Source organism: Watersipora subatra, chromosome 4, assembly GCF_963576615.1.
Source record: "Watersipora subatra chromosome 4, tzWatSuba1.1, whole genome shotgun sequence".
NCBI classification, from domain to species: Eukaryota; Metazoa; Bryozoa; class Gymnolaemata; order Cheilostomatida; family Watersiporidae; genus Watersipora; species Watersipora subatra.
This window is the reverse complement of record NC_088711.1, coordinates 19,579,425-19,604,325: the sequence shown is the minus strand read 5'-3', so window position 1 is coordinate 19,604,325 and position 24,901 is coordinate 19,579,425. Positions and strand designations below refer to the sequence as shown.

Here is a 24,901-nt window from a genome sequence, read left to right as displayed (position 1 = left end):
ATTTTCATTAATTTTTAATTAGGTTATGAAATCTGTCAAATCTCATAGTAAAAAACTGTACCCATTTCTCAATTGTTCACTACAGACTCATATATCTAGTATTGGGTACAGGCAATTAAAATAAGATGTCATTATTATTTCAACATTGCACTATACAAAGTCAGGCAAAGAGATGCAGGTCCATAACTGGTATTGGAATGAATCAAAGCATGAAGCAGGTATCACTGTATAGTCGGTAACATTTTTGTTTAACAGCCACTTTAAAAAAACTGATGTTATATATAAAGTGAAGACGGGGGGCAATAAAAAGCTTTTTACTAGCTAGATAAGAATCTAAGGCACTGCGTTAATAGCAGGAGCCATTTTTAGCTTTAATAAACACTGCAGGACTTAACCTATATCTGCAGATTTTCATTTTTTTAATGTATTTTGTGTTGATGTGTCTTTTATTAAAATTAGAAGATTCAATCAAAGTCGTATGAGATTGCAATAAAGATTGTTAGTACTTTGTTCTTTGATACCCATATGACCGTAACATAAGAATACATAAAGGATTTTATTAAGGCTGTTTAACAGTTGCTATACTGCTAGATTTGGGCTCTGGCTTTCGCATTGAGTTCTTTTTCCACTGATTAGAACTTGATAAAGGATATCCGTTTTTTTATATATGTTGTTTCACAAGTTTGCAAGTGCTGAGTGATACACATCTGTTTCCTGAAATAGTGTAAAACCAGTTTACTTTTCACTTAAAGCTTTGTTATTTGAAGCATTCTGCTTGATGTAAAATATAGTCAACCGATTCACTATTAATTGCTTTGAGAAATCTGTCAAAAAATGACATAGTAGTTTTTATAAAATCTTCGCAAGCCTTTGTGAACTCTTGTTTATTTAAAAAAATTGTTAGTTAAACTGCTGTTTATTATTTCCTTTGCTGTAATTATCATTTTTACTGTTATTAATGGAAGATTTAAATTGTGAATTTAATGTTTCACAAGTTTCTTTGCTTGTGCTATAAATTTACTCATACATAGGACTTATGGAGTGTAGTTTATTGCTATCAATTTCGTTAGTTCTTTTTTGCGTATATTTATGTCATATAATCTCCCCTTGTGTGTTTGTAACAACCAATGCATAATTACTATCTATAGGTTAAAATTTGTATTGCATTTCAAATTTCGTATGTTTAGCATTGTTAACAGATTCATCGTACTGCAGAGTGTGATTGTAGATCTGTGCACTTGTGGACTCACCTTATAAAAAGTAATATCTAATTTTTATTAAAAACAACTTGAATCTTCATAATTTAGATGCTGCACCTATCATGATGCTCTCCTTGGGGTAAGACTTGGTGGCTAGTTTCTTAAAAACTGTATGGGTGGTGAATACAACTCACTGAGCTATGACTCTTCAAGTCTTCATAGCTAATCTTTCTCTTTCATGCCTTTGAGAGCTTTCTGTCAAGCTGCATACTATCTCTTCATGATTTTCAGATTTTCATGAGAGCTTTTTACTGTGACGGTTTTTTGTGCGTTATGTGATGATTTTTAGCTCTATTCGAGTCTTATGTAATAATTTATTTAATGTTTTTCAGTCATTTGTTGTGTATGGCAAGTTTATGCAAGCTTGTACTACATGTACATGGCAAATTATACTGTCAGATGTTTGTCAGATGTTCTTGTGGATTTAGGCTTCTGGATATTTTCTGTTTCTTGTAGTTCGAAGAGAGACTTAAAAAATTGTGCTGGTTTGAAGCCAGAAAATAATTGAATCCACATGCTTGATGTGTCACAAGTCGTTATTTTGAGCATATCACATTTTTATGAGTAATTGGTAAATAATCTAATAAGTATGCACAAAGTGAACATTTTTAGTTTCCTGTAAACTTGTGTTGAACATCTGTTATTTGACTCTTGCCATGCATTTGGTTTATTTTTTCTTATTCATGGCTGTATTGCTGGATCCGAATGTATGAATTTGTGTGTAATACGTGTAGAGTGTTAACACGGCTAGTTCTTTGCATGGATGGATTTATGTAGGGCTTGTTCTGTAGATAATTGGATTTGTGCATGGCTAGATTTGCACCCCACTGGATTTGTGCTTGACTAGGTCTATGCACTCATAGTTTTATACATTTCAAGTTCTGCACATAACTGAACACCTACCTGATTTGATCTGTGCATGGCTTGATATGTTCATGGTCAGATGTCATGGATACTTAAATAATGGTGGCTTAACCTGGCCAAGGCTTGCTTCATGCCTGAGTGCGTCTGAGTATCTTGGATCAGTATGTGCCCAATTTTAGAGTTAAAATTTCAATTAATGCATTCGTGAGATATCTTTGTCTTTATTGGCATTCTCCGCTGCATGCTGTAAATTAATTTAACAAAATCGTAGAACAGTAATAGTTCTTTAAGTGATATTAATATAACAAAATGGAAATGAAAATTTATGGTATAAACGCAGAAGTAGTTCGACAGAACACAGTTTCACAAATAGAAAGCTGCTAGTAATTTTGGTAGGAATTGACAATGTTGTTGTTGTTAACAGGTGGGTCTAGCTCACTTTAATCATGGGAAGCTCATGCTGCGGCATGAGCGATAATGAGAATGAGGACCGACAGCCAATTAATGAGACTAGCCAAGTTCGCTCTTCTTCAGAGGCCACTGTGAGCCAGAGCACAGCTCACACTGTTCCACAGGTACATGTAACTTTTTCTTCTATTTCCAACCTAATGGATCTGTATGTTCCATGTATTCTAACTTGAATTATGCACTGCACAAGGTGCAATAATGACAACATGCAAACCTAACATTCAGAACTCGCTGAACAGTCCGAAACTCGCTGTTTTCGCCGAAACTCTCTTCGAATCTCCTCTTTTTCAATCTCAGCCATGTTTATTTTATAACCATCTCTGTACAATATTCCATTGCTGTATACTACAGCCAAACAAGAGCATACCTGCCTTGTTATGGTTACAGGTCCAGCTACTTTACTAGCATCTTCACTCGTCTCATCAAAAACTTCTTCCACTAAAGATACCAATTATGGGTCTGACCTTATTGTTTGGATTGGATTGCACTTCCTCGCCTAATACTTCATTCACCGCTTTTTTGGTTCCTGCAAGGAGCACTACCAATTGGTCTAAAAGACATTTCATGGTCCTGCCGGGGACATATATTGCGGCCTCTCCATGTATTACCAAGACCGGACAAATCATGAATCGCACCCCATCTTCCTTATCATGCCATGGGCCTTTTCACCTCTCCGATGCTTTGGGCTGTCATTCATTGACTACTATAATTCTCTCCATCGCTGTTCTTTTGCTGTTTTCCGCTAAACTTTTGTATCACCGCTTTCTTTACTAAACACTTCATCGCCACTGGTTCTACCGGTTCTACCGGTCCACAACTCACGAGGTTTGCCTCTGCCCCTACATCCCTTCATACTGTCGTCTCGTACTCTACTAAGCTTTTCCGTACTGCCTTCTAGAGGCCATACCTATCATAACTGCTATTGCTACTAACTCTTGCATACTACTGCTGCTACTACCAGCACTGCCCTGATCTCAAATGTCAATGTAGCCTAGGCCTGACAACTCCCATCATGCAACAGTTTTAGAGTATTTTTATATTTTTCGTTCAAGTGTTTTCAGTGCCAAGATCACTATAATGTGCTCATATTCATATAAAATGTGCAAGATGAGAAAAATCTTTGCAGCTTTTCAGGCTTATCTTGCTCAGCCTTTCAGAGTTGCAACAAAGGAATCTACACAGAATGATTTGGATACAGATTTTATGCTATCAATGGTATAAGACAGCTCTTGTTTCACTTTTTGTAGCGTTCCAATCGGTATGCTCGAAACAGACAGCCCACACAGTACCAGCCGATAACGGCTTCAATACAATCAACAGGACGCAGTAGCTCACAGCATTTGGAGCAGCAGCGATTAGCACAGAGACAGAGGCTAATCGATCAGCTGCCTTGCGAGCGCTACGAGGAATCACTTAAAAGAGCATATACAGAGTGAGTTTTCACCAGTCTTACCCTTATAGACTCAATATTGGTATCAATTGTCAGTAGCTGAAAGACAAGCACCACTATTCTATCCAATTTCACCGTAATATATAACATATGTGCAGGTAAAAACTATACGAGTGTTTAAGTCAGCTGCAAGACTAGACTCAGCACAGAAGCTATGTGGGGCTGTGGTGAGGATGTGTTGAGAACTTATAATTCTATACCTTAATAGGATTACTTGTAATACCTTTATTTAAACGCCGCCTTTATTTGAACATTTGAACGCCATCTCTATTTGACCGCCACTAGAAGAGAAGAGTTGAAAAAAAACCGCCACCCTTGACTTGAACACCTCTTCTATTTGATCGCCACTTTGACTTTCTTTGATCTTCATGAACTCATAATAACAAGTAATTAGTAAAGTGTCCACTAACTGGTACTAATAATGACTCAGCTACACCAATAACAATTAGTTATTTTGTTGTTACTGTTTGTGTCGAAGACTGTTTTGCAACTCCAAATATTTACTGTTTTTTTCGTTAAAACTTGGAAAGCAACATCATAGAAATACTTAATAATTGTATAGGGGTAATAGTAGCTCATTATTTAATGCGGTCCTGATACTTCGACGTATGTGAGAAAACCTTTTAGCAATCGATATGGAATCAGTAGTACTACTTTGAGACTAAAACATCCGCACATGCACGAGTTTGGCTAAATGTTTTCTTCATTAGCGCGAAATGTGCATCGCGTAAGTTTTGCTCTGCTAAAAAATTGTTGAACACTGATATCGACTAGTTCAGTGGTGTAGAAAAATTGAGGTCAGAGGACGCTGTGGAAGATATTGAACAGCCTGAAGAACATACTATGTGTCCAAATGAAGCAACAATCAAAACGCAACTGGTCGAGCATATGATGCTAATATTTTTGTTTCAAGTTTTAATTTTTGTTGCTGCCTGTATCAAAAGTATGGATTGTTTATGTCACTTGTTTTTGAATATATATTTGTAGCATTTGATAGATTTATATTATATAATTTATAAATGTGCTGATTTGTAGCATATTATTTGATGACATCATTTTCGTTATTTGATCTAAGCTCTTTTGATGGATCGAATTTCTCTTCTATTTCACTTGAAAAGCCAGTTTTTGATGCAAACTGTAGCAAACATATCCATGAGTGCAATGAGCTTTTATGCAACATTGTTAAAGATAGTTATAAAATAAGAAATATGTAAAAAAGCCATCAAATTTAGAATGAAAAAATTGCAATATCTATTTAGCAAATTGCAACGCAGGCTAGAAAATCATCGTAGGTTAATTGCAGGCAATAGGTATCAACTGGTAGAGATATTTTTTAGCTTCCCAATTCATATTTATTTGGAGATCTACGACAAGTTATAAGTAAGTTAGCAGATTTCTTGCATCCAAAAGGGCTAATGTCTCTTTGCTTGATAAAGAGTGCAAAATATAGGCAGCATCCGCTTCACCCATAAAAGTAATTTATATCAATTTGTTTTCTTAAAATTCTGACGAGCTATTTAAAAATACAGCGCCAACCTGTATTTGAACTTCATCTCTAATAAAGCGCTACTGTAGAAGAAGGGTTGAAAAATAGAGGGCCATGGCATTCAAATAAAGGTTTTATAGTATCTATATTTGTAATGAAGGTTTGTGTGACCTAGAATATGTTGGTTTTAGAATATACATGTAGGCCTATTTAGTATTTGACGGACTACTCCCCAAAATTGAAAATTGACACGGATAGGTATATCATTAGTGTTCTTGTTTGTCTCATATATGAAGGCACTCAGCTTCAGAGCTGCTTGTACAACCTTCCTTGATATAAATGGTCAACATTTTTTGTCAAACAGTAGTAGTTTGGAAAAATTTATGCATGATTGCTATCCTGCGTAAAGGTTTTTAAGGTAGTACAAAATCAGTTTGTAACTAGGCTGATATGAGGTGAATGAAGCTATAGTTCTTTTTCACAATTGTTTTGTTAAATACATTTTAGTTTGTTTTAAGAAACTGCTAGATAGCAATTACTTTACTGTCACCATTGGACATTCTTCAGGTGTCCAATCTGCATAGTGGATTTTGAAAAAGAGCATGAAGTAAAAAGTTTGCCATGCAAGCATCTCTTTCACAAGGAGTGCATAGATGACTGGCTCATGCGTAACCTTCGGTGCCCATCATGTATGGAGCCTGTCGATGCCGCCTTGGTCTCGCAGTTTGACCACTTTGCCAGTATATAGTAGCCAGCCCTGACCGCATAATCAACTTTCAGCTGGCTCCCTTTTAGACAGTCATCCTGTTCTGAATTTGTATTTCCACAAAGAGTATAATGCAATACTCATGGGTTTAGCATCTGATGTTCGCTCTCTATAACTTTGCTAGTCATATATTCAAGTAGAATTATTATATTACTTAACATTTATATAGCGCATAGCTGTGTCGCTATCTATGGATTAGTAGTTATCTGACCTATGTATTTGTTGTTGCGTATCATATGTTGCTGCCTGTTCATATAAGTTCCTGTAGAACTTTTCTCAAAGTCCTTCTTTCATATTGCCAATTTTTACTAGAATATTTTAGTCTGTCCTGAGTTTTTCATTGTATTAGTGCAGCTTATTTTGTCTGATTGACTTTTTATCTAATTCTTCATATATTCCCTAGATGTTGTGCGTAGGTATTTTGTGCTCTTACTTGGTTATATCTTTAAAACCTAAAACTATGGCTTGTGCAATCCTCCAGCAATATAGCTTCTGCAGCGGGCTACCATAGGTTGGGCTAAACTGTTCTGTTTTTGTTTCAATCATTCCAACATGACTTATGTTTTTCTTTTTTCTTTATGCATCAATCACACTGCTATCAACATATTTGTAGCGGTATTGTATATTAATATATAGCATGTTCTCCCAAATGTAATTTTTAATTATCATCATTGATAGTAGCGGTGCAGAATGTAAGTTCTTTTGCATCTGAATACACAACCACACCGTAGCTTTATTTTTCCATTGCAAATTGCACTGCACTATGCAGTTATTTGCAGTTTCTTTTTCACTTTTTAATTTGGTTAGCTCACTTGATTGCTTGCTCTAAAACATCAGCAGCCATTTGCCTTCAATTATGATCCACTCTCAATGCGATGGTGAGTTTTTATTACAAATGCTTATAATCTTTGTTTGTAAAGATTATTCTAGAACTATTTTTATTAGTGCAGGGTACAGCAAAGGAGTTGCTAAGCGCAGGGTACAGCAAAGGAGTTGCTAAGCGCAGGGTACGGCAAAGCAGTTGCTAAGCGCAGGGTACAGCAAAGCAGTTGCTAAGCGCAGGGTACAGTAAAGCAGTTGTTAAGTGCAGGGTACAGCAAAGCAGTTGCTAAAATGTGAGCTGCCATGATTTACTAAAGAACCTTGATCGTTTATCCATTTTTGCTCCCATTGATTTGAATACCTAACTATTTGGGGTATGCAGGAGTATTAGTACTAGATTTAGGTTGATGTAGGGGTCCCTTTCCTATTGTGCAGAACCCTGGCTAATGATAGCTATTATACTTTCACATAGTTTTACTGTGTGATTAGTGCCATTAAAATGCCGCTATCACTTGTGATGAGTTTTTTCACAAAAGTAGTAAAATAACACTGTCGACCTTCATTATAAATTAGCCAGCTTATGAATTCCTGCACAAGTTTACTACAGCGCAGGATATTCTCAAGAGCCACTGCATGGACCATTAACATCTGGGCATTATTGATGGTAGGTAGTTGTTGCTCGCGTATCGGATGCTCACAAGTGCGGGTATTCATTAAACAGGTAGTTCACCTGTAAACATTTCATCTGTTACTATTAGCTACCCAATTGAGGTAAATAATGGCTTGACCATTATGTTTTTATTTATACGTAACAGGCTATTTATTATCTGACTAGATCAAGTAGCGATATCTATAATCAATAGATTTCCTTTGTTGTAGGAATTGTCTTGATGTCACTTTGCAATAAGCCTTTTGTGAATTTCATGAACGCATCAGATAAGTTTCTTAGCCTTGGCAGCAGCTAGCATGCGGAGAGACTTGTATCCTGTTTGACCTCTTCTCAAGATGAGATCTACTAGCAGTGTCGAGTATGTCAAATTTACTCATCTTTTATTTAAAACTGAAACTAGATTTTATTTCTCTATGGCTTGCCTATGATAGGAAGTCACCACATGTTTTATGTAGTTGCCATTGTCTTAAATAGTAACGGAGCTGTGCATTAGCTCATGGTGAGGTACATGATAAGTCAATGTATTTCTGTTATTTAACTACAATCAGTCATTGCAATAGTAAAGCCTTCATAAGCTGGTTGTCAAGTGTTTTCAAGGATTTATGAGTGAGCTGGTGAAAAGTTTGACAATAGACCTGCAAATACATGCGATGGCAGTAACTTTCATATTGATGCTGGCATTGTAATGAATGTCAAATACAAAGGACAAACTTGCTGAATATTATGTTCTCTCAATAGGTTGTGCCAGGTACTATGGATGGGCCTTCAAATTTCTTACTCTGAATGGGCATGCATGTTGATACAGACATACATGTACATGTATATAGATTCGATCAGAACTACTGTTCAGTTTATGCTTAAAAATAGTTGGCACCGGGGTTGGTTACACTGTTAATCAGAATTCATTAGAAGTGTGTACTTCACCCAAATTCATTTTAAACAAGAGAAATAGTTCTTGGGTTTAACTGCTATAAATATTTTAGGCTACAAATTTAATTGTATAGCCGTACTAATAATAGCAATACAGGACAGCATTATATCTATTAGAAATCTATTCAAGTTGCTTACTAGTTGTCTAAAAGTTTCTTTTAATTTTCACAAGCCTCTCTTTTCTCTTTTTACTTCTCATCAATTAAGAGAGTATAGTCATTTACTTACATCAAAATTCATTGTTCTATTCGTAGTTCCACCGAACTTGGTGCACTGGAAATCAAGCGACGAGAGGCTGAGAGCGACATTGCTGGATTCAAGGAGGAACGCCTGCGAAACTCGCTAAACAAAGAGCAAGCTAAATATTTGGTAATTATCACATTTTTCATCTTCAGTGCAGAGTGAGAAAAGCGGTTACATTCCAGACGCTTGACTTGGTCCGCAAACAGTATTAGTTGGCACCAAAATATATTTCATTGTAGTTTTATGAACATAAACAAATAAATTGCAATGTACAATGCTTTAGGTAGATTATACATTTTAGTCTCTATACGAAAGGTGCAATAGTCTGCCTGATTAAACTGAAATGATTACGATAACATAACAGAACGTTTGGTTAATCTTGAACTATAGAGCATGTTGCTAGTTTAGTTGGTAAAAACAAACAGATATCACTGTTTGTAGTTCAAGGTTGTTCTATCATAGCTAACACCATGATGTCTTGGGTGTGTATCTACATTCATTACTAAACTTATGAGGTCATGGGTGTGTATCTACTATCATTACTGAACTTATAAAGTCATTGGTGTGTATCTACTAGCATTACTAAACTTATAACGTCATGGGTGTGTATCTACTTTTGTCGGAAAATTTTTAGGGTTGTGAGTGTTTATCTATTTTTCTTGGTAAACTTATGGCGGTCATTAGTGTGTATATATTTTCATTGGTAAAATTTTGGGGTAATGGATGTGTGTATACTTTCCTTAGTGAGCTTGTGGGATCATGGATGTTTGTGTAATTTTCTCGGTCAAATTTGGGGGTCATTGGTGTGTATCTACTTTTATAACCAAACATATGCGGTCTTTGGGGTGTATATACTTTTGTCACCAAACATATGCGGTCAATTGGGGTGTATATACTTTTGTCACTAAACATATGCGGCCATTGGGGTGTATAAAACTGCATATACTTTTATCACCAAACATGCGGTCATTGGTGTGTATCTACTTTTATCACCAAAAATATACAGTCACTGGAGTGTATATACTTTTATAACCAAACATATGCGATCATTGGGGTGTATATACTTTCGTCGGCAATTTTGTGAGGTCATTGGTGTGTACTAATTGAACTATTTAGTCTTTTAATACCAGAACTCATACAAAGGCCTTATTTAATTCCAACTTGTTCACATTGATTTTGGTTTATTGATCTTCATAAAATATTTGCTCAAACCTCCGGATGTGGTTGTATCACCAATCTGAATAAAACAAGAGCTCACATCATTGTAGGCTACACATCTGTGCTATTCTGTCAGTTGTCGTAGCGGCTAATACTAATATGAGGCTTTGCTATTTGGAGCACTCTGAGTCTGCTATCATGTCTTTTCTGACAATCACAAAACTAGAGGTATTATGCATGGTGTGATGGTCCTTCACTGCAAGTTCCATGTTATGCAGTACTTGTCTTTTCTGTGAACCAAGTTTCATTTTTAGCAATTTTCGGGTTCAAACTTAAAATATTCAAAACTAGCTGTGACATTTGGTTCAGTTAATATGTTCTTTCAAGTCAGTTAAGTTTCAACCACTTCTGTTGTTGGTGCCTGTCGTTAGGATTATCAAGTTGCACTGGATGAATTATTTACTTGTACTCTACAATACTCACATACCATGGGAATAAGATATTATTCCTTTTAACATCAGGTAGACAGCCATTTCATTTTTCGCTTATAGCCTATCTATTAATTTGCTGTGCATATATGTTGTGCGTGCCGCATTTGGCTTAAATCTCTCTATATCGTTGACTTTATGGATCGGTAGGAGATGACCAAAGCATCTTACACATATGATCCGTGGGGAAAGCCTGGTGCAGGAGCCCCTTTCTCCAGTGTCGAACACAAAAGGAAAAAGTTTACGGAATATGATGGATTCAAGGTAAACATATTTGTATATGAACATAATTCTATGTATAGAGTTACTCACTGTCACTATTTATACATTCATACTCATTCCAGTGTTTTCGTTGTCACAGTAGTTATATATTATTTGTAGCAGCACTTGCGTTTTTACAAATGTGAGTCACACTAGTGACTAGAGGTTGTCATTGTGGTCGCTGATATACAAGAAGACTTGAAAATAGCTTTTATTACTCACTCGGCATGTTTAGATAATATGTGGTGATGGCTGCCTAAGAGAGCTGCATTGAGAATCCATGTTTCTACACGGAGGAACTTGTTGTCCAATCAGAGTGGTTCTAAGTCGAATACCTTACCCATCTGTCACATTGAAAATTGTTTTGTAGGTGAACTCTTTAAACACATGCTGAATAAGTCAATAACAATCTCTGCTTACTGATGATATATAATGTTTATCATGTAAAAACGAAAAGCTATATTTGTTTTGCCATTCAGTGTAATCAAGCACAATTTTTATGAGAGCGATAAATGCATCAATACACGTTTATTAGTAACCTATAAGCCAGTGAGGTGTTTTAGGTAGATGTCTAATTCTCAACTGTTTCTGTTACTTCAGTTGTGTTTTACGTTTATTTATTTCTTTATTATTTATTCTATCTTCTGATATAGATAGTCATCTGACTGTTACTTAGATGTCAGCTTGCTGACATCTTTTAATTAGAGAATTTCCTAATTTGGTATACCAAAGTAAACAATAAGACAATTGTGCCAAATATCCGCTCTCTTTGGGAATGTTCAAGGTCAGATCACCAAAGGTCACTTGTTGATTGATTATGTTTGCGTAATAGTGGTGTACAAGTTATAATTAGAAAACTTTTTGTTAATACCTTGAGTGTCTGAGACAGATCTGTGAAGGATTGATTAAGCATTGCTTTCATAGATCTTGTTTAGATCAAATAAGTGTGCCGGTTGCATCATTATTATTTGCTTACGAGCTGACTTGGCGGTCTATTTTCAGTGTTGCTATTTGGTTTATGACTCTTAAATAAATGGCTGGTGGGATTACTCGACTGCTATATGAGCTTATACGGTGTCACTGTGTCTATGTTATTGATATATGCCAACAGATTTTGCGGTTAGCATAAACTTTTGAGCCAATGAGAGGATCATGGACAGCATGAGTTAATTATAATTGAAAGGTAGAGCGTCTCTTGTTTGAGCAAACCATGAAGAAATACAAAGCGGTGTTGGCTATATGAAGAATGATCGGTGATCGACATTATCAGCCTTTTATGATCAATTTTTATAGTGCCCACTATAGCAATTGTGTGTTTGTGCTTCAAAATCTATAGCAGCCAAAAAGTAGAATTTATTCATTATGTTTGAGTCTAAAATCCCACTTTGCAAGTTATTTGTTTTAGTTAAAGGAAGACTACTGTGCCATGATTTAAAGCGATAGCAAATTAATAAAGTTTATAATTTATTTCCAAATGATTTTACAATGCGTAGTATAGACTTTGAGCGTCTGAATGGTAAAGCTCTCTGTCTTGTTATCTGTAATATATAATTCACATATTTTAGTACAAGTTTTTACAAGGCTTACCTATAGATATAAATATCTTTTGAACAGGATCGGTTTCTCTTTGGTTACATATAGCACTTATACATATATACAGTTATATATACATATACATCTGCTGCACACAAACTGGAAGCACATGAGTACAAATTACTAGTAGCAACTGTAAATTCAGATGTTAGCTGCATGACTCTTATCACATAATTAGCACTGTATGTGCAACATACCAACAGCCATTATATACTTTCAAACTTCTTCCTGTAGAATGATGTGGGACTAGGGGGACTTATTGATGACCTTGGGCTAAACACGCAGCCGAGACTCGGTGAGTTGCTAATGTATTCTGAGGAACTCTCATGTTAACATTCAGCACTCCTAGCCACTGACCATACTTGTCAGTGTTGAGAGAATAAAGGAGATGTGTTTTACACTGCTTTAAAAAATAGTAATCTAATATTTACTGAATATACCGTAAATAATGTTTATTTTATGGGTTGTTAAGATTTTTAGGTAACACACACTTAGTTAGGATATCATGATAATATGGGTGAATAGTATTAGCTAAATTTGGTTTAGACATGAAAAATATACATCACATTTATTTCAGATGTTCTTACCAGATATATCACATATCTGTGCATGATACTTTGGGATTGGAGATTAAATTTAACTAGCTGCAAAGTTGAAAGTTATTTGAATATGGTTGTTAATATGCCCAATTGATTCTGTATTTAATTTGTTTTTTCGAAATCTTAAGTTTTAAAAATTTTTGTCAGGTTCTACTAGCCTGCTGGCTAGATACCTGTCCGCCGCGGGGCTCTTGCATGACAATCATTTTGCTCATGGGACAGGCTGACGTAATTTATTGCTCTATTTCATCTGCTATTGTTGGTAGCTTCATTTAGCTAAACACACCTTCAGCTTATTACTTACTGAGCCTGCTGACATGTTGATAGCTGTTTTAATAAAAACTAGAAACTGTGTTTTCTGGTGTTTTCATAATCTCGATCAATTAAAGAAAATTCAGAGTTTATTTATGGTTGAGTAAAATACTAAAAAAATAGCAAGTTTAGTAATGTTTGTCGTGATTACCTTTTTTTGTTTAACTTTTTATGCGTTTTATTAACACATTTTTTGTTTAACGTTAATTATGTGTTATCATTGTGTGCCAACAATTTTTGTTAGCCCGGTGCCTCTGCCATCTACTAACATTTTTATGATCGTCTGAAGTTTTCTATTTCTAAAGCTGTTTATTGCTAGTAAATTTATTATGGCTGAAATGGGATATTAAAATGTTATATAGCAGCATATACTCATTTTGTAAGAAAACTTTACTGGATGCTTAAAATATTTATGTAAAGTTTTAACATTTCGGAAAATATTCTAACATTGTCTTTGCTCAAAAATTGCTTTTACAAGGCTATTTGTAAGGTCTAGCTGACCTGTAAACTATTCTCATAGCAGATGTAGAATTTCATCATCTTATGAATATATTAAAATGCTGACTGACTGGAAGACTATTTTCACGAAGTTCAGGGTTTGTTCTATGGTAGTATGCCGCCACAAGCTAATTTGGTTATTGACCAGTAGGATAAATTGTTAGTCTGAAGCAAACATCCGCTGTTCTTTTGTTAAGAGAGGTCGCGACACTCGTTGAAGTCATCATAGAGTTCAATGTAAAGCTACATTAGCTCTTTCAACAGTGCAGTCTCTTTCTCCCTTGTATAGCAAGAGATTTATTACAATCGAACACTAATAATATTATAATAATATTTAGTACTTTGACAAAGTTGTTTAAAGTATCCCTGACTTGTTGTAATACAGGATAATTATTGGTTTCAAATACGTAAGCGATCAATGACAGCAGTGTAAGCTATTGTTGTTATCAACATTGGTTTGTGGAGTTATTGATTCCTCATGCTGTCAACAATTAATTCTGTGATCTGTGAAATGCCTGATAGATTTGACAAGGGGAGCAAATAGCCTGAGATAAAACTTCATGAGTAAGGGTGTTTCTACACCCATCCCCTATCGCACTAGCTAAGTAAACTTAGCCATGGCATGTATTATCTGAAATGTCCCTAATGGTTTGGTTGTTTACTTGTTGCTAAGTGGTCACCAAGTGTGAATAGAAACTAGGTCATTTTGTCTCATGAAAAGGAAATCCATAATCGCACGCTAGTGGCCTGCATGCTGTGTGTAACATCAATTGACTCGGGGAGCCTTGTGGTGTAGGCAGCCTGTGCTCTGTGCATAATTCATCAAGTTTCTGGCTAGCCTTTCACTCCTGCTGTAGGCACACAATCTGAGAAATCTTTGGAGGAGACACAGGCTAAGATAAACAACTACCGACAGGAACTTAGGATGGTAAGTGTAGTGTCTATATTGATAAATATCGATATTAAAAAATTTTCACTCATCTCCGCTCATCAAAAATTAATACACTGTTCTTAGCAATATTTTAATGCTTCCTTCCTACTCAATAGATAAATTCAAGGCGGCTTCTAGAGCCAAAGACATCTCTTTTTCAGTTCATCAAAAGCTGTTATGCCTATGTTTTTAGTTAAGGAGTTACCTGCTGTCTATAAAGCTGTAACATGTATCCTGCTGTGATTACAAATTGTATATTTATCATTGATTTCGTTGGTTTAAAATTTTACAAAGTTTTAGGATTTTAGTAAATCCGAAAACTTTCCAACACTCTGGTTTGTAGGCAAGACACACATACAGTCAAACCTTTACTTACTTACTTACTTACCTTTACTTACGATCACTTTATAAAATTGAACAAATATTTGACTTTGTACCTGAAGGAACTTCCATTCTAACATACAACTGTAGAAGTTTCTCCAACTTTCTAGTTTTTATCAAAAGTAATACATAAAAATATATACACTAAATTAATTTAAGAATTCACTATATTTAGGCGAGAGCAAGTTACGGCACACATATTTACTGCCACTTCTACTTATGATTGGACGAGTCTACACTTCAGTTTTTGGGTCTCTGTGGTGAAGCAACAATTAAAATCTTGATTATTAATAATGTTTATCTTGATCGCTTTAGTTTTTTTTACATATAATTTAGTCTTTTGCATCTTTTTCGTTGTTTAACATAATACATCTGGGTTTATACCTGAAATACTTATCATTAGGTTTTAGGCTTTGAAGCAAATTTAATAAAATATAGGTAGTCTTATGAGATTATTTGTTTTAATGCACGAATGTTTTTACATACACAGCAAATATATGAAAGAATTAATTTTATATTCAGAGGTTTGAGTGTACAGCTCCATTGTTTAATAAGTGCACTAGAATGATACTGCTATACAAAGTTTAACTGCTATACAAAGTTTCTTTGTAGCGCCTGATAAAAGTAGATGCAAAAATACTCGTATCCTTGTTGTTGATATTAGCTTCAAGTATGTTTTTCTGTTTTTGTGCATTTAATATTACAATATGAGTTTTATACATAACTAGGTGAATACCCAGCATTGTATGAGTAATAAAAAAATTTTTGCATGGAAATTTTATTTTTAATCAACATACACAACATTTACAATTCTAACTTTTAAATGAAGGTACTTGTTTATTTCTGGGTGTGTTTGGCCTTTGCATAATTTAAATTCAAAAGCTCGAGGCATAGCTAAAACAGATTGTTGGAAAACATTTCTTACTTCTTATGCTACACACTCGCTCAAGATTTAAAATAGCTCATAAACAGTGGCAAGTAATATAGTTGTCATTAATTATAGAGATGAGAAACTCTAATGTAGTTGTCATTGGCTAAGTTTCTTTATCCAATGAATTTGAGTAATTTAGGCTAGTAACTTAAGCTAGTAACTTAACGTAATATTTTAATCTTTACTATAATAAGAGCCGTGTCTGTCTAAAGTCAGCTAAGAGCGTTAGGAAAAAGATAGCACCTCACAGGAATCGAACCCGCACATTCGGATGAGCGGATGTGAAGCCAAGCTCGTCACCCCTAAATCATTAAATCATGCAGCCACTTTGCCACCCTTTGTAATAATTGTGTGTGTAATCATTACACATCATGATCTCACGGCAGCCTGAATTGCAGAAACATGCAAGTGTGTGTATTTTGACCAATCGCTATTAACAGGACATACTACAACAGACAAGCACTTATTTTACAATATAGATTTACATACTGGTCATACATGAGATGGAAACAGATATAAACAGCTAAGTGTTATTTTCAAGAGCTGTTTGATTAGAGTTTAAATTAGAGCTGCCGGATAAGAGTTCAACCTAATTCCTTGCTGTTACTTATTGCTTTGAGATCACATCACCTACTGGGGTCAGAAAGAGTTCAATTTAATTTTTATGAGTTTCGAGTACATCTGTAGCAGACAAAAATAGATCACCTTAAAAGATCCTAGTTTCACTCAACTATTATAGGTACGAGCTGACAGAGCCAAGCACTTGGTGAGTTCTCTGTGATTAGGGAATTTCTGTTGCATCGAAATATCAGTTTGCGTTCTTTAATGCTTCATTTGTAAAACAAGCTTGTTAGATGCTAAAAATAAATTGCTATTAACGGCTGTGTAATTGCACACATACCGTACATGTACTTCGCTAAGCAATTGAGGTGTATATCTTATCGCACTTCTCGTCTGATTGGAATCTGTCAACTCCCTTTAAACGCTGTCTGAATATGTGAATATATCATTGATGATGCTCTTATTTACAGCCTTTCGAGTATTTTGATCCTTGGGGACAAGGACAAGGCAACCCTCGCAGAGGAAATGATGGTTATGTAGAGAGGTTCGCTGGTATTAAGGAGCGAGGAATAGTTCCACCTCTAGATGACACAGTGGTAAAGAAGGCTACAGTGAGTCAATAGTAACGGTTTACCTAATTAAAATAGTCTGCAAAAGTATTTAACTGTATGTATCTTATCTTATTATCTTACCAAACTGTCAGCCTTAAAGAATTAACCATCTATACTCACGACCATTCAGTTATCCTTTTTCCTTTTCTGTTCAAAATCTTCTGAAATCATCTTCGTGTCAGCTATTCAATTTTAAACATTTTTAATACATACTTTCTCGATCAAGTTTTATGTGTTTGCGTCGTTAACACATGCGTCGCTAGTTATTGGCTTATAGTGTACAATTCCTTACCTTTATTCAACAAGGCGCTGGAGTCAATCCGCATCATGCAAATGTCCATTGAAACACTTAATTCACATGGTATCGCAACTCCAACTGGCGCACAACTCCAAATCCACATGATGTGAGTCATGCGTGTCATGAAACATGCTGCCAGCTTGTGGCTGTTAGAAGTATCATGGTTGTAACTGGAAATCATAGACCTATTAACTATACTATTAATATTTATGGTATGTATGGATACTGTTAACTATAGTATAGTTTAGTTTACAGGATCCATACATACTCTAAATGACCATGACCTTTGAGGATTTATTCAATTAACTTCTGTGCAGTAAATATTGAACAGATGTGAGCGAATATGCACTTGGATAGTGTTTAACGGCATAAGCTAGTGTTGGCAGTATTGCAGAATAATATTTCTATAGAATTTCATTGAACACATTCATCTCGTTTCCCTTCATATTGTATTTGATTCCCTTGGGTGTCTGCAATGACCGCCTCCAACAATTCTTCAGCTAATCATTGCAAATTCATAATGGTGTTCAGACTGCAAGCATCTGAACTACATCCTAGACTCTAGATTTATATCCAGGGTTGTTTTTAAAGCAATGAGTATCTATCGAGGGAATAGATGTTTAGTGGCATCTTTTTACCTTTTAGGAAGTTTTGAAGGATCAGAACATCGGAGTTGGACTGGACACAAAAAGTCCGTATGGGGGAGGAGGTGAACCAAATAAGACAAGAAGTGGAAATGTAAAGACCAGATTTCCAACGACTATGAAACGGGATATTTATGGCAGTAAGTATGTCTGAACACTTGTATTTATAAACGAATTCAAATTAGGTAACACCGAATATAGTTAAATCTTCATAACCTTATGGGGATGTCAGTCTACGTGTTGACCTAATCATATTTAGTCTTCTAATCTTTCTTGCAATACACGCTTCAAATTTTGTATTGCTTCTTTCAAATTATATGAGTGTTGTTTACACTCATCTTTTGTTTGTTTGTGCTTGAACAAACAAAAAATGCTGAGACTTGTTTGATTTATTGGATTTTGATGAATGATGAACAGAATTAGCTGTGATGCGTTTGAGCTTCAGTTTCTAACGACTGCTATATAGCAATAATAATTAATGATAATGATATATTGTGATGGATAATTGTTATGCCGAGGTACACATTTCGTCACATTGACTTCAACAATTTTCGGAAGTTTCAGATTTCATTTGACACGTTTACAGCCTTAAATGATTTCTCTCAAATTTTTGCCTACGTATTATTTTGTTTCATAAACACTCACTGAAAATATTGCTTCGTTTGCAAGAGTTAACAGTTCTTTAAGATTTGAACTAAAATGATGACGCCACCTTTAAAAGATGTAACACATCAGTCTGTTTTTAAGGCAAGTTGTTTTATTAGTTTAGAAATTGGTGCATACTAACTTCGCCACCTTTTTCTCTTTTCCATAGATGCATCTTTGGAAGAGTCGACCTATGACCCTTTCAAAAGCATGTCTGTAGACTCTGGCACTACATACTTTCCATTTGGAAGACCAGGAGGTGGGGCGCCTCTTAGAAATGAAGATGGGAAATTGGCGCCTCAAAGACGAGGAGTTGATTTTGTTCGAGAACTGGACAGCTCAGCTGAAGTGCATAAGCGTAGAGAAGCTGCAGACCAATATCTTATTGAAATAAGTAGGAGTCGTCTATCCTATTTAGTAATACAATCATAGTTGTACAACCTATTGATTTCCAGCAGTTTTTATAGGGATACATAAACTAAAAAATTAATGTCAGTGTATTATAAAATATTATCAAGAAAGCAAAACACTAGTAGTGTCTTTCGTAAGTTCTACATTAATTTTACACGACCTGGTTCATGCTCAGAAACAGACAGAACTTGAGTGTGAACATGAGAGTGGTAGATGCATGTTTTTCATATGATGCTGATGTAAATATTTTCTTTGTTGAACTTTTTTCACTTTGCTTAACTTATTTCAACATCTATGACATCGAATGAAATTCCTGAAAATTGCATTTTATTTGCCCAATTATAATGATTCATGATAACGAAATCCGAAATACAGACTTCAAAATTTACTTATAAACAGTCACCAATATTTTACTGATCTAAATTTATTTTAAAATTTGAATCTGTCAAAACTCAATATCTCTGTAGATGTAACAAATAAACCTGAAACGAGTCCCTCCATTGTTAGTTATCACGACAGAGTACTAATACTAATAATATAGTTCACTCAGCTATCTTTATTGCCATAAGATCACACTCGGCATTTATCAAATACAAATGCAAGTTCTAGCGACAACCGCAAATCATTAGTGACCTTCGCCGAGGGCCATTTTTCTGTAGACAATGTCTAGATTAGCGCGAAAACTTGACAGTCATAAAAGAAAACCTTGAATCAGTTTGAAATTATGCCTAAATCTTCTTCCTATACATTCTTTTATGCTCCAATCACATAGTTTAAATTTTATTTAGAAAAAGAAATTCATGAACAAAGGAGAAATCGTGAACTGGAACTGATGGACCATAAAGCACCAGTAAGTTTACCATGACTGCCCAGACTCATTGGGCACCTGCTACTTGTGCCAATTGTATACATGACTGCCCAGAGTCATTGGGCACCTGCTACTTGTGCCAATTGTATACATGACTGCCCAGAGTCATTGGGCACCTGCTACTTGTGCCAATTGTATACATGACTGCCCAGAGTCATTGGGCACCTGCTACTTGTGCCAATTGTATACATGACTGCCCCGAGTCCCTGGGCACCTGCTACTTGTACCGATTGTATACATGACTGCCCCGAGTCCCTGGGCACCTGCTACTTGTACTGATTGTATACATGACTGCGCAGAGTCCCTGGGCACCTGCTACTTTTGCCAATTGTATACATGACTGCCCAGAGTCCCTGGGCACCTGCTACTTTTGCCAATTGTATACATGCAGCTGTTTCTTCCCACTCATACATTGTTTTCAATTATAACTAGAAGTTCACAATTCACATACTATTTGTAGGCTGACCATTTTTATAACTATACATGTATGTCTAGTGTTGTTTTACTACACATGTTAACCCTATTCTGGAAACCAATTAACTTATGTTACAAGCCCCATTCGTTTTATTACTGTGACCTTGACATTACTATCTTTTCTATGTGCTGATAGATTGGGGAGCTGGCAGCGGTGGTGAGAGAGGGCAAAGTAGGTTTTCCTAAAAGAGACCCAGGTACTGGACAGCTTGTCTCTCAACACAAAGGAACCTCAGATGTTACCAAACACAAGGTTAGTGTAGACATGAAAACTTTAACATGAACTTCACTTATGAACTTTGCTTGAAAGACTGTGTCATGCTGGTCATGGCTGCTCTAAACTTGCAACTATGGTGTTAGTATTCAGTAAAGTTTTTATAGCTTGTTGATATGTTTCAATTTGTTAGAAGCAATAACAGCATGTAGTAATGGTGGATGATTTCATGCTGCTCAGTACAACAGATATGCATGACAAAATATGAAATTATGATCAAATAACTACAATTTAGGCAAATATTTGTTAGTTTCGATGTTTCAGATCAAAATAGGAAACTTTTATTGAATTAGTGTTTGCTACAGAGCAGACTTTTAAAAGAAATTCTATGTTAGGAAGCTTATGAATGACTTTAAAAAAATTTTGAAGCATTTTATGACTGTAATTGCAATATTTAGGAGGTCCATGACTTATTTCTTGGAAACTCCCTTCGATGGGTAATTTAAACTATCTAAGATGCTGCAATATGATTTTTTGTTATTTATGTTGGTTAAGTGTATGATTACGTGTATCAGCTAGTCTATTTGAGTGTCACTTATGTTCAGCCAAGTCGCCTGACTCTTTCATATGATTTATCTTCATTTGTTCACTAACGCTATGTTTCAGATGGGCAAATCAAACCATCGTTTTGCTGGAATTGTGAGTAGCACTTGGTTTGATGTGATTTGGTGGTGGAACAACTCCTACACCATCTCTCACTGTATTGTTTTAGTGTTTCTGATGTGCATGTATGTTAGCAATCGTTAATAAAAATAGCATCTTCATGGTTTAGATGAGTGTGCCGATTTATTCGATCCCCATATCTGAATGTTTAGTGAAGACATGTCTCATTGATTTGCATTAATTGATTTTCATTCAGTTTCTAATTGCCACAATCATAGGAACTGCCATTCACCTGCCCTTTGAAGCCACAGCAGCTATGATCGTAACACTCAAGAGTATCCTTAAAAATTCATTTTTCATAAGTATGAATGTTTCACTTTTCTAATAAATTATTTCTAGCATCATGTGTCTAAAGATGGTGTAGAGAAATGCTTAAAACATAATCAGTACTTCACGAAATTTCCATATCTGCATGCAAACTTGTTTTATAGGACATACGTTTGGGTTGTTACCATTTTTTATGTTAAAGATTCTTGTGTGTAGCCAAACACCGAGAAAGGTAAATCATGTTTTTTATTAAATTTGAGTGCAAATGTTCTCAATACCTTGTTAGCTAACATAGCCTAAAATAAACTATATTTTTAGCGCGGGGAGAACAACAGTATGGCCAATCCAAAGGAATACCACAATGAGCTGAGTCAGCTGGCAGATGAACGGCATCGTCAGCGACAAAGAGACAAAGAGTTGGAACTTAAGCAAGAAAACAAGGTTAGTACCAAAACTATCAATTAGACTGCAAACTCAATATTATGTTACTGATTTTTCCATTTTGGCAAATCTTGTTATTTCTCGTCTGTAGGTTTTATGCTGAAAAATGTGAGTTTTTAAAACTGTTATATTTATTTTTTTCCAATCCCAATCTAATAAAAAATATTGATATATTAATTTACATGTATGTGATCCATAGCAAAATGGCTGCTGAAGAGCGAATTATTTTTGCAACCTATTTTCATTTATTATATACTCCTGCTTTGATTGGCTATCAACCAAAGTTATTGATGCGAGGTTGTTACAAATGTTTTTGCAATTATGGTGTTTGTATTTTTTAAAATAAACTTTGTTTTCTCATGCAGATATGATCATGCTCTGGTAGATATAAAACTTTTTTTGGTTCAGCAAATCCACATTCTTAATGAATAACCAAGTCTTGTTCTTATAGCACAGTGAGAATTGGTCAGATATGTGGGGAAGACCTGGAGGTGGGGCCCCCATGGAACGTGATGCAGGCTTTAAAAAGACAAAACTCAACGAAGCGTTACATTACCCAAAGCCTAAAAATGTGGTAAGTAGAGGAGCAAGTGTGTGCAATGCCTGTTACTAACTCTTTAGTCCTGTACTGACAACTTTATGGGCGTAGTTCCGTTACGTTATCCAAGCCTATAGCATATATTCTCAGCAGTACAAACTTGTTTTTTATTAAAAATTGCAGCATCTCAACTTGGCATAAAGGTTGCCAACAAATTATTTAAAAGTAGAAACACTACGGACAGTCATGTTTTGCCAACTGAATAGAACTAAAACGTGACTAGCTTTTTCTTAAAGTTATCAACAAATGCTTTATAATATATTAACGATATATCATATAATATATATATATTGTTAATATATCATAAAGCATATTATATTATAATGTATATATTATTATACATTATATATATTATATAATATATACATTATATATAATATAACAAATGATTATAATATATTCCATGACTCTAAAAGTATGACAACATACTATGTCTGGCAGTAAATGTACCAGTTTGTTTGTCAGTCGCTAGACAATGTTAGCTTGCTGATCAAGGATATAAAAGTGAAGGTAAATAGGCAAGTATCCGCGATTAAAATTATCAGCACTCGCTTTCCCTTTGCTTCTACCGTCTAATCTCATTTCAAAATCTTCAATTCTTGATGCGAGGTAAACCTGTACATCTTTTTTAAATAAAGGCAAATGCTGCAAATTAAATTTCATTTTTAGAGTAGAGGAAATGATAACATTTTGCAAACTATTATATAACATATCATTAATTGCTGAACTATTCTATAGCATTTAGTGAAAATTTTGTAAGTGTTTATTTTTCACTTTCCTGATATTTTTAGATAACACATATTTAGTGATAATATTGTGAATTAGTAAATAATATTAGCTAATTTTGGTTTAGACATAAAAAGATATCGTCACATTCAATTTAGAAGTTTTTACCAAACTTGCGAACCTATGCATTACAGATTAAAATTTTATTCGCTACAAAATTTAATGCGCCGAGAAAGATAACATTGGAGTACAATTGTTAACAATTTCCGCTGATTCAATTTTTCGTTGGTTTCTGAAAATCTAAAATTCGAATTTGTCTAAAATTTAAGATTTTGTCAGGGTTCATAAGCTAGCTAGCCAGATACTTGGCTGCTGTGGGGCACCTGCTTGAAAGCTTTGCTGATGTGGCAGGCATCATTTCATCTTCTGCGCGAAGCTAAAGATGTTAATGTTTGTACTTCTATGTAGTTATGTTTCATGTGTTAGCGTAGTATCTCACTGTCTCTTAACCCTGTTTCCTAAACCAGTGTTGTGCTTTCTCTTATGTACCTGTCCTATTCACAGCCTTTACCCGCTACAAAAGTTCCTAAACAAATTAGCAGCCATGAAAACAACTTCCAGCTTCCAGAAGACAGAAGTCTATTTAAGCCTCAGGTAACTGCCACTTTCCTTTTCCCCGCATGCGGTGTACCTCTGTACAGTTCGCATGTACCTCTGTACAGTTCGCATGTACCTATTTCATATCACGCATGAATTTTCTTAACCAAATAGAGCAAGCGTACTTCTCTTTGGCTTGATAGAGCCATTATTTCACCTAATACTTCATGATTTCAAGTGCAGCCTTGCTGAAGTGGTCTATTCACCTACACTCAGCAATAACACCTCGCTAGTCGTTTGATATGAGCTTATTGAGAGTTACAGTAGTCTCCTTTGGGAGTCGTTTTTTGGAATTTATGTTCGCCAAGTTTTATCTAATTTGGATTGTGTCATCTGTGTTTTGTAGAAAGGCTTTGGAGTGCTAGCACCATACGCTACATATTGATCAACTTGACCTTCCTATGACTTATTCAAGATATTCTGTTCATCACTTCGAATGCTAGCTACAACTCTGACACCTTTGTCAGCTCAGAGAGCCTGCAGAACTGTTATTGCTCATATTTATGTAACATTTAACTCTACTTATTCATTTTCAAAAATTATTTTTCTAATCAAGTATATTTTATATTTCATACATTGACTATATTCAGAAGTAATAACAATAGTTTTTTATGATTTTCAACCACATCTATGTAACAATGAATAATTTCCTA

The 24,901-nt window shown here is 35.1% G+C and overlaps 2 protein-coding genes across 5 annotated transcripts; both read left to right on the top strand.

Annotated features, from left to right (window-relative positions):
* Nucleotides 1-1,305: 1,305 nt before the first annotated feature.
* On the top strand, nt 1,306-6,935 carry LOC137393453 (RING finger protein 11-like). 2 transcript variants are annotated; one of them, XM_068080013.1, is made up of 4 exons: nt 1,306-1,338; nt 2,548-2,698; nt 3,839-4,023; nt 6,095-6,935. In XM_068080013.1, exons 2-4 carry the CDS (start codon nt 2,570-2,572, stop codon nt 6,273-6,275), a joined length of 495 nt encoding a protein of 164 aa, XP_067936114.1. In that variant the 5' UTR covers nt 1,306-1,338; nt 2,548-2,569; the 3' UTR covers nt 6,276-6,935. The 2 variants fall into 2 exon arrangements, with proteins under 2 accessions (XP_067936114.1, XP_067936113.1); XM_068080012.1 differs by having other exon boundaries at nt 2,548-2,704.
* A 708-nt stretch (nt 6,936-7,643) lies between these two features.
* On the top strand, nt 7,644-24,852 carry LOC137393452 (uncharacterized). Of its 3 annotated transcripts, XM_068080009.1 has the most exons (17): nt 7,644-7,779; nt 7,995-8,143; nt 8,970-9,084; nt 10,755-10,868; nt 12,693-12,753; nt 14,725-14,795; nt 16,850-16,876; nt 17,142-17,282; nt 18,226-18,364; nt 19,039-19,263; nt 20,069-20,130; nt 20,759-20,875; nt 21,503-21,535; nt 22,145-22,267; nt 22,719-22,841; nt 24,156-24,245; nt 24,595-24,852. In XM_068080009.1, exons 2-17 carry the CDS (start codon nt 8,121-8,123, stop codon nt 24,631-24,633), a joined length of 1,503 nt encoding a protein of 500 aa, XP_067936110.1. In that variant the 5' UTR covers nt 7,644-7,779; nt 7,995-8,120; the 3' UTR covers nt 24,634-24,852. The 3 variants fall into 3 exon arrangements, with proteins under 3 accessions (XP_067936110.1, XP_067936111.1, XP_067936112.1); XM_068080010.1 differs by lacking the exon at nt 16,850-16,876; XM_068080011.1 differs by lacking the exon at nt 21,503-21,535.
* Nucleotides 24,853-24,901: the final 49 nt, after the last annotated feature.